This window comes from Suncus etruscus, chromosome 5 (genome assembly GCF_024139225.1).
Source record: "Suncus etruscus isolate mSunEtr1 chromosome 5, mSunEtr1.pri.cur, whole genome shotgun sequence".
Lineage (NCBI taxonomy): Eukaryota > Metazoa > Chordata > Mammalia > Eulipotyphla > Soricidae > Suncus > Suncus etruscus.
This window is the reverse complement of record NC_064852.1, coordinates 122,229,425-122,244,853: the sequence shown is the minus strand read 5'-3', so window position 1 is coordinate 122,244,853 and position 15,429 is coordinate 122,229,425. Positions and strand designations below refer to the sequence as shown.

At 40.5% G+C, this 15,429-nt stretch overlaps 1 protein-coding gene across 3 annotated transcripts in view; it reads right to left on the bottom strand.

Annotated features, from left to right (window-relative positions):
* SF3B1 (splicing factor 3b subunit 1) overlaps nucleotides 1–15,429 on the bottom strand; it is a 350,612-nt gene that overhangs the window by 19,882 nt on the left and 315,301 nt on the right. For 2 of the 3 annotated variants that reach the window (XM_049773170.1, XM_049773172.1), the window contains 5 exons: nucleotides 7,400–7,566; nucleotides 5,258–5,362; nucleotides 4,422–4,536; nucleotides 2,545–2,624; nucleotides 281–451 (listed from right to left, as the gene is read on the bottom strand). In XM_049773170.1, the coding sequence (XP_049629127.1) occupies nucleotides 281–451; nucleotides 2,545–2,624; nucleotides 4,422–4,536; nucleotides 5,258–5,362; nucleotides 7,400–7,566 (638 nt within the window). Of the gene's footprint in view, nucleotides 1–280; nucleotides 452–2,544; nucleotides 2,625–2,927; nucleotides 4,341–4,421; nucleotides 4,537–5,257; nucleotides 5,363–7,399; nucleotides 7,567–15,429 lie in introns of those variants that run through there. The other variant, XM_049773171.1, reaches the window with a different exon arrangement.

Genomic DNA, 15,429 nt, shown 5'->3' with positions numbered 1-15,429 from the left:
TGATTTGGAAGATGTTCTATGGAGTTTAAAGCAGGAATCTGATTCAAGACAGGATATATAGAAAGGGAATCCCTGCCCTAGAACACTCCAAATTATAGTGCTGCAGAAAATGCTACAACCAGTCTGATGACCTGGAACTACTGAGAAGTTTCAAGAAAATTAACAAAGACTGGGTTCCAGGAGCCAAGGAGGACTAGTATACCATATGCTTCTTCATCGGCTGGGTGCTGGTTAATATATTCCATGAGAAAAATTAAAAGTCATAAAAAACTGCAATTACCTCTGCTTGATCCCAACTTGACAGCTTTTTGGGAGTGGCCCCCGGAGTCTGATCAGCTGTTTGATCCCAACGACGTTTTCGCTTTGAAGGAGGCTGAGAGGCTGCTGCTCCATTGACCACTTTTAGTTCTCCAGCTTTAGCTTTTTCTGCGAGTTGTTGCCTAATCTCTCTCTGAAAAACGTATGAGGAAACAGGATTATTGTAACGTATTCAATATAGTCTCAGATCCCATCAGCAACAGTCACCTCTTTCAATATCCTTTCATCCCCCATTCTTTTTTCTACACTAATACTGGAGATTCTACTACTTACTGGAGATTCTATTACTTATTCCATCCCCTTCCGAGTTATAAAATATCTTTCTACACAACAGAAGGCAAGTACCAAATTTTTAACATGGTGCACCCTAATTAAGCCACATCATATTTCAAAGAAAAAAAAACAAAATGCTTCCACTGAAAGATAGGGTCTTATTTAAGATTCCTAGGTAGCAATTAAGGCTACATAACAAGGGGTAGGAGTCATAATGTACTAGCAGGATAAAGGCTCTAGGTTTTATCCCCAGAATTAATATGTTTTTAAATGAACAATGTGAAAAATTGGTGGTGAAAAAGTAAAAAATTATATACTTGTAACAAACATGTAAACGTTACATATATTTGTAACACACAAAATTAACTTATGTTTATTTTTTGTTTTGGTGTTGAGATCAAATTGAAGAACTTGTGTAGGTCAAGCCCTACTACTCCTATATCCAACTACTACTTGATGATTTAAAATAAGGTTCCAGGGCCAGAGAGACAGGAGGTAGAGATCTGGCCTTACACTCAGCCAACCTGAATTCAATTCTCAGGCACTGCACATTCTCAAATACTGCCTGGCGTTTTCTCTCGCAATAAGCCCTAAGCATTGTCAAGCGTGGTCCCATCACTCCACTCCAAACCCCCAAAAAAGGCCTTTACCCACAGCAAAAGTCTCTATCATATATTGATTCATAATTTGTTGTTATTGGGGCCAGAGAAATAGCACAGTGGTAGGGCATTTGCCTTGCAAGCAACTGACCCAGGACTGAGTTTGGTTCGAATCCCAGAATCCCATATGGTCTTCCGTGCCTGCCAAGAGCAATTTCTGAGCAGAGAACCAGGAGTAAGCCCTGAGTGCCACCGGGTATGGCTCAAAAAAAAAAAAAATCAAATAAATAAATAAATGATTTGTTGTTATGGAGATAACTATAGGCCGGAGCACATAATTGCATTAGATGGTACAGGAAAAATTATTGTTCAGTAGCAGCGTACAAGCCTCACAAGCATAAGGAACATGAATATGTTCAATTCCACCAAAAATGAATACGGTAGGTAGCAGAAATTCTTGTTTTGGCACCTCGTGGTGCTCAAAGGCTACCTGACAGTGCACTGCACAGGGAACAATGTGGGATAAGGGCCAAACCCAGAGCATAAAGGTGCCAATCACTTGAGTGATTTCTCCATTCCCAGAGGCAGTTAGTATTTCAGCTATGGGTGTGTGTGTGTGTGTGTGTGTGTGTGTGTGTGTGTGTGTGTGTGTGTGTGTGTATGGGTGTGTGTGTGTATGGGTGTGTGTGTGTATGGGTGTGTGTGTGTGTGTATGGGTGTGTGTGTGTATGGGTATGGGTGTGTGTGTGTGTGTGCTTGTTTTGAGGCCATAACTGGTGATACTCAGGAATTACACCGGTGTGTGTGTGTGTGTGTGTGTGTGTGTGTGTGTGTGTGTGTGTGTGTGTGTGTGTGTGTGTGCTTGTTTTGAGGCCATAACTGGTGATACTCAGGAATTACACCGGTTCTGCCCTCAGAAACTACTAGTGGTGATTATAGGACTAAATGGGATGCTGGGGATTCAACCTGAGTGAATCACATATTAAGACAATGCCCTGGGCCGGGCGGTGGCGCTGGAGGTAAGGTGCCTGCCTTGCCTGCGCTAGCCTAGGACGGACCGCGGTTCGATCCCCCGGCGTCCCATATGGTCCCCCAAGAAGCCAGGAGCAACTTCTGAGCGCATAGCCAGGAGTAACCCCTGAGCAGCACAGGGTGTGGCCCAAAAACCAAAAAAAAAAAAAAAAAAAAAAAAAAAAAAAAAAAAAAAAAAAAGACAATGCCCTACCCACTGTACTATGGCTCTGACCCGCAAATTCATGTTTAATATTTAGATATTACTTGCAAAAAATACCAAAGAGCCCATTTCAAAATGATTATCTTCCTAAATATTGAAATAAAAAGTAGATTCAGATACCTCTTCTTTAGTTAAATGCTGTTCTCTCATTACATCCATGTAAGTCCTAGCATTCATTTTAGGATCAGGGGTCTTCCCTCCTGCAGAAAAGAACAGCAACAGGACAAGAGGGCAATAAATAAAGGATAATCAGGTTCAACTGATTTATCTGCCCTGCTCTAATATTATGTTATTCCAAAATCATTTAATTTATTTTTCGATGGAAAACTTTAATAATTATACATCTTACTTTTATTGAGTTTGCTGATCAATTTAACCTGTTTGAACACAAACATATCTACAGCAGTTTAAAACAAATATTTTAATGCATATAAAACAAAATGACAGCACAGTTTAGTCTTCAGAAGTGATGGGTTCCTGGGTTGCTAATCCGGAATACGTACACTTTCGTGCCTTTGTCTCCATCAGCAGTTCTGACTTCAAGCAGCAGAATAGAAGCCTAGAAAATTATCTCTTTACCATTAGTAACACTTTGGAAAGATACTTATATTCAAAACATTACCTGTTGCAAGTTGTTAAAATCCTAACTACAAATAGCTACAACTGAGTATTTCATACAATGTTCTCAACGTTTAGAAAATTTCTAAAATATACCTGAATCTTAACTCTGATGTCATGTTATTAAAAAGGGCTTCATGATTTCTAAGCTTTGCTGACCCAGAAACATCATTTTCTTAGCAAGTATAAATTACAACTGGAAACATACTTGAAATACATTACTTCTACCAGTTCTGATGCACACAGAAGAAAAGTGGCATAGAAAGAGATGTGTTTGTCTCTTGGTTCAAGTTTCACTATTTGCTTTTCAAATTTCAAAGTCTCTTAAAGAAGCCCAAGCAGTATATAACAAGATAAAGGCACACTACATTTGAGAAATATGGTCATTAGCTATACAAGTAGTATAGCATCCTAATTGAGGAAAAATGATCAAATTCTAAAACATTTCCTATGTTGAAGATCATGCCCAATTGGAAGTGTCATTCTTTCTGACACTATCTCTGATAAGACTTCCTTTGGATTACTTTTTCACCATAATCTAGAGAGGATGTGTTGAACTGCACCCTTAAGAATGCAGACAGGACTGGCATATAGCAGTACTGCTGTAGGAAAGAAATTAAGGACAGTTAGTATGGGCCTGTGAATGCTGACATACATGTTTAAATCAATTACAATTATGCAAGTAAAAATTATCCCTACTAATTCATGCAGGCTGAAAGTCTAATTTATACACCTGCAACCGATTTCTAAGGTTAAGAAACAGGCACCTAATTTTGAGTTTGAAACTCACCTGAGGAAAGCTTCCATCAGGTTTACTAATAATGCCCCTTTGCTAACCTGTACACTAAAATTAGCAAAACAGACTCCAATGATTAATAGTATCAAAGTCTTTGAATACATATTTTTGTCTCATTATAACTAAGTATGCTTAGGGCAAATTAGGTGCATTAACTGCATTTAGAGCAATATGGGGCGGGGCCCTAATGTGAGACAACTTCCCAAAAGCTATAATCCTAAAATTCTAAGATATGGAATGAAAACGTTCAATATTTTCAAAGTATTTGGAGCAGAAAAACACATTTGTTCAAAGTATAGAAAGCGTACCCAAAACAAAAGTAAAAGAAAAACCTTTAACCCTTTGCGTTTCTATGGCATTGGCTCATTACTTTCTTGTCCTTCTACCTGGAAAGAAAACTTGCATTATAAAGATGAAGAATATGGCATCTGTGACTTCAACCAAATCTATACAAATCTATAATAAGGGGATTTTTTTTTAAAAAGAAAAGCAAATTCATAAGCATGCCAAAAAAAACCAAAGGGCTAAAGACAACTCAATACAAAGAAAATCTGAAACGTATAGAAAAGTGGGAAAGAATTACCATCTGCGAAAGGATCAAGACGCTCTGGGGAAATGATCATGGTCCGCCTGTGCTTTTTGTACTCATCTTCCCGGTCTGCAATCTTCGGCGGCCGGTGTTCAGCAAATGGGTCATACTAAAAAGAGGATATGTCTCATTTAATTTTTGCTTACTGAACAGAACATCACAAAACCAGGGCATTATGAAACATGTAAGGATGTTTAATTGTGTCCACTAAGAGTACCATTTTAGGGGCCAAAGCGATAGCACAGTGGTAGGGCGTTTGCCTTGCAAAGCAGCCAACCAAGGTCAGACCCCGGTTCTATTTCTGGCATCCCCTAAGGTCCCCTGACCCTGCCAGGAGCAATTTCTGAGTGCAGAGCCAGGAGTAAACCCTGAGCACTGCCATATGTAACCCAAAAGCCCCTCCCCCCAAAAGATTACCATTTTATAAGTATTAATATAAAAATAAGGCATACAGAAAGACAATTAGATGTTCAGTAGATCAACAATTCAGAAAATTGCAAAATATCAATACTTATAAAAACTATTATTTTTAGGGACCGGAGCGATGGCATGAGTGGAAGGGTGTTTGCCTTGTACCACGGTTCAATCCCCTAGCATCCAATATGGTCCCCCAAGCCAGGAATGATTTCTAAGCGCATAGCCAGGAATAATCCCTGAGTGTCACCGGGTGAGGCCCAAAAAGCAAAAAAAAAAAAAAAACAAAAAAACTATTATTTCTAGTTCACCCATATCAACTCCTCTTAAATCATTAGATCTATTCCGATTCTTAAGATGTGTGGAATATGTAGGAATTGAAACACTGTCTTCTTTCAAAACAATGTAAAAGTTACCTGCTCGGTTGACTGTGGTATATCATTGAGCAATGCCACAGGGGCATGATATCCTGGCTTCTTCTGACCAAGCAAACTTGTAGATGATGAGTAGTCATCGTCATCCTACAAGAAAATAACCACAGAATATCAGCATTTGAAATTAAAGAATAATCAAAGATTTAACAAGAAACTGAAGATTTACTAAGCAGAAGTCTTAAACACTTGTATACACATTATTTTATCCAACCCCAAAAAGCTATTAAGAAATTTCTCTTTTGGGGCCGGGCGGTGGCGCTGGAGGTAAGGTGCCTGCCTTACCTGTGCTAGCCTTGGAAGGACCGCGGTTCGATCCCCCGGCATCCCATATGGTCCCCCAAGCCAGGAGCGACTTCTGAGCGCATAGCCAGGAGTAACCCCTGAGCGTCACCGGGTGTGGCCCAAAAACAAAAACAAAACAAAAAAAAAAAAAAGAAATTTCTCTTTTTAGCAGACCGGAGAGATAGCATGGAGGTAAGGTGTTTCCCTCTCATGCAAAAGGACGGTGGTTCGAATCCCAGCATCCCATATGGTCGGTCCCCTGTGCCTGCCAGGGGCGATTTCTGAGCATGGAGCCATAAGTAACCCCTGAGCGCTGCTGGGTGTGACCCAAAAACAACAACAAAAAAAAATTTCTCTTTGGGGCCGGGCAGTGGCGCTAGAGGTAAGGTGCCTTGCCTTGCCTGCGCTAGCCTTGGACGAACCGCGGTTCGATTCCCCGGTGTCCCATATGGTCCCCCAAGCCAGGAGCGACTTCTGAGCGCATGGCCAGGAGTAACCCCTAAGAATCACTGGGTGTGGCCCCAAAACCAAAAACCAAAAAAAAAAAAATTTTTCTCTTTTTAATTTTTAAAAATACCATGGGTGGAAGTTATTCAAAGTAATTTAAGTCTCAACTAGAAAAACCTGAGCATTTCATTTTTTCACACAAAGGAAGGTAAAAATTACTATTCTTTAAAATAACGAATAGGGGAGCCAGGGCAATAGCACAGTGGTAGGGTGTTTACTTTGCATGTTGCCGACCTGGGACAGACCCATGTTTGATCCCCAACATCTTATATAATCCCCTAGGCCGGCTAGGAGTGATTTCTGAGCGCAGAGCAAGGAGTAACCCAACTACCACCAGATGTGGCCCCCAAACCAAAAATAAAATAAAATAAAATAATGAATAGCTTTATTTAGAATTCCAGTTTCCTTGTTTCTTAGCACTTCATTAACTTTAAAATGAAATGATAAAATCCTGCTTAGGTAACCCCCCCTCACATACTATAGAAAGTTTCCTGTCCTATTCTCCCCTTTATAATCTAAATAATATATTTTTGAGAGACCAGAATGCTAGTACAGCAGGGCATTTGCCTTGCACAGAGCTGATCCAGGTTCAATACTCAACATTCCACTTAACCCATATGGTCCTCGAACATTACCAGGAGTAATTACTCAGGGCAGAGCCAAGAAAAAAAACCTGAGCATCATTGGGTGTGGATTGAAAAAAATTTTTTTTCTGAATTTGAGAACATAAAAAATAAAAATGAGGGGCCAGAGCAATAGTACAGAGGTAGGGCAGAGGTCCTCCAAGCCTGCCAGGAGCAATTTCTGAGCAAAGAGCCAGGAAGTAATCTCTGAGCACTTCCGAATGTGGCCCAAACCCCACCCCGCAATAAACAAAAATAACGAAAAACAGGGTCATTCTTTGGGCTATACATGCAGGCTATGGAAAGCATGTTTGATATGCAAGAGGCCCAAGTTCAATCCCCAGAATCACCTGGCTCCCCAGAGCCGAAGTTTTGTTGTAACTCAAAACAAAAGAAAATTTCGAGGCTGGAGAGATATTACAGGTGCACAAGACTAAGCAGGTTTGATCCCTGGTACAACTCTAGCTAGAATTCAGCAGGTGATTACAGAAATTTATTCTGCAGTGGTGAATGCTTTATTGAATAAACCAGCTTTAACACATTCGGAAATGAACATTTATAGTGATATTTCTAAAACTAGACCCCCTTCAACAAGTTTATCCTTCGAAAAAGAGAACTTCCAATCCCAAAGTATCTGCCAAAATTACAATAGATAACGCTCGTCTCCTTGTAAAAGGAAAAGCACATGACTTTTGTATACTTTGTGACTTACATCTTCAAGTTCTGTGGCAGCAATTGATGTCACATAGCCGGCAAATCTACTGTCACTTCCACCGTAAATTTCCTGGTCATAGTAACCAGTAGAGTCAAGGCCCACTCCTTGAGCTTCATCAAGAGCTGCCTTCTTGCCCTGGATTTCTCGGATCTGTGCTTCAATATCTGTAAGAAAGTAAACACATGTACTCTGAATTTCTCTACTGGAAATTATAATAACACTTCTAAACACACACTCTAACCATACCACTTCCTACACCAAGCACTGCTTTTGTTTTTCAGTTTTGGCTCCTTCTCCAAACAACTCAGTGGTCCATAATATGTCAGGGATCCAACCTAGGGCAAATCATGTGCTCCAGTCACCCACACCCACTTGGTTAAAATAAATTGAGACTGGAGAGATAGCATGGAGTTAAGGCATTTGCCTTGCATGCGGAAGGTTGGTGGCTCGAATCCCGGCATCCCATATGGTCCCCTGAGCCTGCTGGGGGCGATTTCTGAGCGTAGAGCCAGGAGTAGCCCCTGAGTGCTGCCGGGTGTGATCCAAAAACCAAAATAATAATAATAATAATAATAATAATAATAATAATAATAATAATAATAATAATAATAATAAAAGTTTGGGGTAAAGGGTCACATCCATGGTGCACAGGTATCATGATACTGGTGATCAAACCCAGACTTCACCACATGAGACATATGATCTACCTCTTGAACTAAGTCCCTGGACCACACGCTGACTTTTAATGCCTATTAGTAGACCTCTGTTGTCCCACCCCCCAAAATTACTGGGAGCCAGAGCACTGTACCAGGAGTACAGCAGGCAGGGGGCTTGTCTTGCACACAGACAACTTGCATTCTATCACTGATACCAATATGGTTCCACAACCCCTCCAGAAGTGACAGAAGTGATCCCCAAGCACTGCCAGGTATGGTCCAAAATCCAAAAATAAACGCAAAAACAAAAACAAAATCCTACAAAAGAACTGCTTCCTATTTCATCAAGTACAAATTCCCTATAATGTAGATAGGACAATGAGCAATCTGACTGCTCAGCATACAGCTATCCTTGTTTCCACATCTAGCATTGCATATAGTCTAAAAACACCAGAGGATCACTCATGTACAGAGAACCAGGAACAGAGCCTAAAAACATTTTGAGGTGGTGCTCTCCAAAAAAGAGTGGATTGCCAGAGATACAATAATTATGTACAGTAATTATGTACTTGAAAGCTCACAATAATTTAATTTTCTGAAAGATCTTAGAGATGTGACTCAGTGGGACCAACCTTGGTGCTTCCCCCTTGTCCACACATCCACACATGGTGTGTTCCCTAAGGGAGTGCAAATCAAACCAAAACGAGCATTCGATCTCATCCAACCAGATAAAACTACGATTCTAGTGTTTCTCAAACTCAAATATCTAACAGATGGAATACTGACTCTGTTAACAGGCAGACCATAGTGTGATCCAAGTTCTAATTCCTACTGAACTCCTAATATTTACTGCCATAAATATCTAGGACCATACTCTGAACAGAAAAATAATCAAAGATGAATTCCAAATTTAGTGATATATTCAGAATCCTATATACCCCTGCTGTAAACACTATCACATTTGTTTTAAGATTAAGCATTTTAGCAAAGGACCAAAATAAAAAGTCTGCCATGGCTCAAGGGGCTAACTCAAAGAAACAAGGCATATGCTCTATAGACAGGAGCAACGGGTTCATCCTTGGCACTCTAGAACTGCTGGAGTGACTCCCAATTACTTTGCTAGGTGTGATCTGGAAAACAAAGATAAAAAGACAAAGCCAAAATGTCTGCCTTAGGGATAAAGATGGTTATGGCACATGTCTCACCTGTGTGAGACCCTAGAATCAACACAACTCAGCACTGACCCCGTCAACACACCAAAATGAAAACAAGTTCTGCCTTCAAATAAAGATTCTTCTTCTTCAATACTTTAATCCAGGGGTCCTCAAACTTTTTAAACAGGGGGCCAGTTCACTGTCCCTCAGACCATTGGAGGGTCTGACTATAGTAAAAACAAAACTTATGAACGAATTCTTTTTTTTTTTTTTTTTGGTTTTTGGGCCACACCCAGCGTTGCTCAGGGGTTACTCCTGGCTGTCTGCTCAGAAATAGCTCCTGGCAGGCACGGGGGACCATATGGGACACCGGGATTTGAACCAACCACCTTTGGTCCTGGATCGGCTGCTTGCAAGGCAAACGCCACTGTGCTATCTCTCCGGGCCCATGAACAAATTCTTATGCACACTGCATATATCTTATTTTGCAATGAAGAAACAAAAGATACAAAACAAATACAATCTGTGGCACACAGGCCATAGTTTGAGGACCACTGCTTAATCTATGTGTCTACATTTCCTGTAACAAAAATAGTAATGATTACCTGAAACAATGAAAACGAAATGGACTGAAGAGCTAGTACAGCAGAAGGGGGCTAACCCAGGTTTGACTTCTAGCACTCCCTTAAGATCTCCAAGTCCTGTCAAAAATGATCCCTGAGCACAGAACCAGAAGTTTTGAGTACCACTAAATGTGACTCACCTCACAAAACTTTAATATGAAATCCTTAAAAGCATAATAAAGTAATGCACTCTTGCTATATCTCACCTCCCAAGCATTACATTTAAAGACATTCAGTCAAGTATCAGTTCTTTCATTTCAAGTAATTCAAATTTTCAATTTTATTCAAGAGTACAGTGATGATTACTCTTCACCTATACCCAACCGTTTAAGAAATTAGTAAATAGTTGGGGTTGGAGCGATAGCACAACCATAGGGTGTATGCCTTGCAAGTGGCTGACCCAGGACAGACTTAGGTTCAATTCCCAGCATCCCATTTGGTCCCGGAGCCTGCCAGGAGTGATTTCTGAGCGCATTGCCAAGAGTAACCTCTGAGCATCACCAGGTGTGGCCCCTCCAAAAAAGAGAAATTAATAAATAAGCTTATAATTATGCTAAAGCTAATATTTTAACATGCATCTCCAGATCTAGATTTCCTTTCACTGAATATAAACACATTTAAGGAAGTAAACTAGGGGACCAGAGAGATAACACAGTGGTATTTGCCTGCAGCAAATTCAGGATGGACAGTGGTTCTCATCTGATATGGTTCCCCACAAGCCTCCTGGGGCAATTTCTGAGCATTGAGCCAGTATCTCACCAAAAAAATGACAAAAACAAAACAAAACAAAAACAAAGCAAAAAAACAAAAACAAAAAATATAGCAAAAAGCCAAAAGAAACAAAAGCTTCATTTTAAAATATCTTAGGGATGGGGCCGGAGAGATAGCCCAGCAGCGTTTGCCTCGCAAGCACCCGATCCAGGACCTAAGGTGGTTGGTTCAAATCCCGGCATCCCATATGGTCCCCTGTGCCTGTCAGGAGCTATTTCTGAGCAGATAACCAGGACTAACCCCTGAGCACCGCTGAGTGTGGCCCAAAAACAAAAAAAAACAAAATAAAATAAAATATCTTAGGGGCGGAGTGATAGCACAGTGGGTAGGGTGTTTGCCTTGCATGAGGCCAAATAAGGCTCAATCACTGGCATTCCGTGTGGTCCTGCCAGGAGTGATTTTTGAGCACAGAGCCAGGAGTAATCCCTGAGCACCACTGGATGTGGCCCCCAAACAAGCAAACAAAAAATCTGAATATTACACAGGTGTATATAAAGAAGCAAATAGTTCTACTGCCAGTGATTTCTGTGGTCTAATGATCAGAGTTCATTCTTTGTATATTAAACTTTTAACACTGGACAGTTAAAAATGTTGAATTGTGGGGCCGGAGAGATAGCATGGAGGTAAGGCGTTTGCCTTTCATGCAGAAGATCATCAGTTCAAATCCCGGAGTCCCATATGGTCCCCCGTGCCTGCCAGGAGCAATTTCTGAGCCTGGAGCCCTGAGCACTGCCGGGTGTGACCCAAAAATCACACACACACAAAAAAAGTTCAATTGCGTGAGCCAAAAGGGAAAGATTCAAATGGCATAATGTAAATACCCAATGCTCAACTATAGTAGCTAAGGGAGGAAAACTTATTACCATAACATAGGTACAGCATAAAGCAGAAAATATAAGCCTGGGGTGTCTCAAAGATCAAGTGTTAACCCAGGTTTGATCATCAACACTGCAGAAAAGTAAAATAAAGCAGAAAATGCAATGTCATAGTTGAGATCCTAACTGGGCCCATAATCTCGTAAAAGCAGGACCAAGTCTCAGAAACTAAAATGATGCGATGGTTTCACTTTCAAACTTAGCAGCTCCCAATTGTGGCTAGATCTCAAATATTTTCTAGTATGACATCATCTCCACAATAATTACTTATTCAACATCTCCAACTTCAAAAACCAACCACATGAACACTGGCAGTCCAGGGCCTTTACCTACCAATTTAAGGACAAACGGTTCATTGTCCTATCATCTACTTTGGTTTCCTTTTCAAAACAAAATTTTAAATCTAAAATCCTTACTTGCTCTTCTCTTCTACCCACTCCCAAACATTCTCTTTTCCTAAACACAGAGAAGCATGAACCATTGTACTCTCTTTTTGGCACCTAAAAATAATTTTCTAAGGGGGAAGAGTAATGAGTAAATGAGGTCAAAGAGCCAACTGTATCCAGGGTGAGAACTAGATTTTAATTTCAACAGTGTTTAATATGGTATAAACATTCAAATGTTCTCTATCTGCAAATATGTAATATTATAAATTCATGTTATACCCATAAGTAACTAAAATTACTATGTTTCAGGAAAAAAAATTTTCCAAGTTTCCTTGCCACGTCAACAAGTCTACAAAATTCCTTATAAGCAACTCTTGGAAAAACAAAGTTGTGTCTATTATTTTCAAAGCTAACACTACACTACAACTACATATGAAGTTATCCTAGTACTTTCTTCAACAAAAAAACTAAATTCAGGTACAGATAGTAATTTCTGGGGGTCGGAGCAGCGCCGTGCATGCAGCTGGCTAGGACTGACCTTGGTTTGATCCCTCAGCATCCCATATGGTCCACCAAATCAGGAGCGACTTCTGAGTGCATAACCAGGAGTAACCGCTGAGACTCACTAGGTGTGGCCCAAAATTCAAAAACAAAAAACTAATAAACCCAGATAGTAATTTTCTAAACCAGAGCAACAATGTAGGGCTCTTACCTAGCAAGTAACTGACCTAGATTGATACCCAGCACCATATGAAATAAAGTTCAGAGCCAGGAGTAAGCCTTGAGCACTGCCTAGTATAAATCCTAAAGTGAAAAAGTAACTTCTGAGAATGAAAAAACATGAGCAAAGAGAAAGTGCTCAATAGAATGAGAATTAATGAATTTCACCTCCTCCCAACCTTGCAGGGGGTCCTGAGCTCCAACATGAGAACCGACCCATGAGCATTGCTGAGTAAGGTCCCCACAAATAACACATAAAAGCAAGGTAACACTGACTAAATGCAATTGAATCCTAAAATTATGGGTAATCCTAAAATGCCAAGAGTTGTCATGAAGAAAGTTGTCACGAAAAGATTAAAAAAAAAAAAAAAAAAAGAACCCAACCATGGGCAAGAGAGCTCAGAGTTTAACATTAAACAAATACAAGCATTGTGTGCAAAAGACCCAAGGAACCCTGATGCCAAATGTTTATCATTCCCCAACTCCCAGGGACAGCATCACTAAGAGCAACTCCTAAGCAACACACACACACACACCCTCTCCTCTCTCATGGCCTGTACGTGTGATCAGTGTTGTCTGTGTGTGTGTGTCTGTACACCCCCAGAACCACTGTAGTCTGCCGAAATCACCTGATCCTTTCCAAATTTCACCAAAGCCCCATTATCAAGGGTGCCACCCTCCCACCTCCAACAACAACAAAGAGAAGGGAGGGGATAAAGTCTTAAATAAGACCTCACCATTGGCCAGAAAGAGTACATCTGGGAAGGCAATTTTCCTGTATGGTGCCAAACTGCGTTTGATGATCGATACCTGACACCACCATGGCCCCCAAGTCCCACCGTAAGTGATCTCTGAGCACAAGCCAGAAATAAACCCTCAGCACTGCTGAGTATGTTCTAGAAAACAAATTTTAAAAAAATCTGGGGCCGGAGGGATAGCACTATGGGTAGCATTTGCCTTCCACGTGGCTAACCTGGGCTCAATCCTCAGCATCCTATATGGTCCCCTGAGCCTGCCAGGTATAATTTCTGAGTAGTGTCAGGAATAAACCAAATGCCACCAAAAACAAACAAACAAAAAAATATATATATATCAAAGTACTAGTTATTCTTGTACACTTGATATCAGCAGGGGATTGTCCAGGAGGAAATCCTGGTGTTTTGATACTATCTTATCCTTGCCCCCTAGACTGCAAAAACCCTACAGGGCAAAGGCATCGCAACAAATGTATTGGGAAAAAAGGAAGTAGGATATAAAGTATAGCAGGTAGGGTGCTTACTGTGTACATGGTCAACCTGGGTAAATCCCTGGAATCCCATATGGTCCCTAATCACCACTCGGTGTGGCCCAATACAAAACAATCTGTAAACATCTGTGAATGAATAGTGGATATTTTGCTAATTAAAAACAAGTGCAGTTGGGCCAGAGCTGTGGTGCAGGGCATAAGGCATCTGCCTTGCATGCACTAGCCTAGGACAGTCGATCCCCCATGTCCCATATGGTCCCCCAAGCCAGGGGCAATTTCTGAGCGCATAGCCAGGAATAACCCGAGTGTCACCAGGTGTAGCCCCAAAAAAACCAAAAACAAACAAAAAATAACCCCAAGTGCAGTAAAGATTCAAATTATATATATATATATATATATATATATATATATATATATATATATATATATATGTATAAAATTTGTTTTGAAGTCACATCTGGCCACACTCAGGGGTTACTCCTGGCTCTGTGCTCAGAAATTGCTCCTGGCAGGCTTGGGGAACCATATGGGATGCTGAGATTCAAACCACTGTTCATCCTCAATGGGCTTTATGCAAGGCAGAATGCCCTAGAGCTGTGCTATCTCTCCAGCCCCTAATATATACTTTTTAATTCCTTACATTTTGGATATATTTACTAGAAATTTTCCAAGCTTAGTAGAATAAATGCAGCTGCTGAGATCACGAACTCTGCAAGCAAGTGATCATGAGTTCAAATCCATGTTCTCATGCATGTACCAGTTAGTACTGGAGCAAGTCTTGTGAGCCAAAAAGCTCTGCTCTCTTCAGTTCTCAGTACAAGGGATTCCCAGCCATACCAGTTATTTATACACAAGGACCACAACCATAACTTGTGAGGCTCATTTAGTAAGGTATTGAGGAATAATTCCTAGCTGTGTACTAAGAAATAACCCCAAGAGTGATCCCTTAGTGCAGAGACAGAAATAAGCCCAGAGACTGCTGGGTTTGCTCCAAAACCAAAACAAAATGAATGAAAAGCACAATTCAGCTGAAAGCCAAAAAACTGTGGAGTATGTAGAGCAGAGCACTTGTTTTGCATGGAGATTAACAACTTTTCAGCCTGATGCCCAAAAAAGGGGCAGTCAAGGGATGAAAAGTGGTAAAACAAGCCAATATATGGAATTTGTGCGTAATCTCATTCTCTTAAAAAAAAAAAAAGTCCCTGTTTGCCTAGTCAGCAGCACTCTGAAGAATTGATAAATCACAAGTTTAGGAGCATTAATTTGAGCTAGGAATTCAACTCTGTACATTTGAGCTAGGTTTGATCTCCAACAGCCACACTCACAAAGTTTGTATACTCGCACAATATGCAGAAAAGGACAAAAAGATGGAAACAATCTATACAAAGAACCATACAGAAAGAACCCAACAATAAATTACTTTAGTCTGAATACCTTATCTGCCTTCCATGATTCAAATACAAAAGACTGATGCTGGGGGTAGAGAGAAATACAGCATAGAGTATAAGCAAGCAGCTGATCTGAGTTCAATCCCCTCCAAAGTCCCCATTAAGGAGTGATCACTGAGTAAAGCCAGAAGTTTGTGCTGAGCACTGA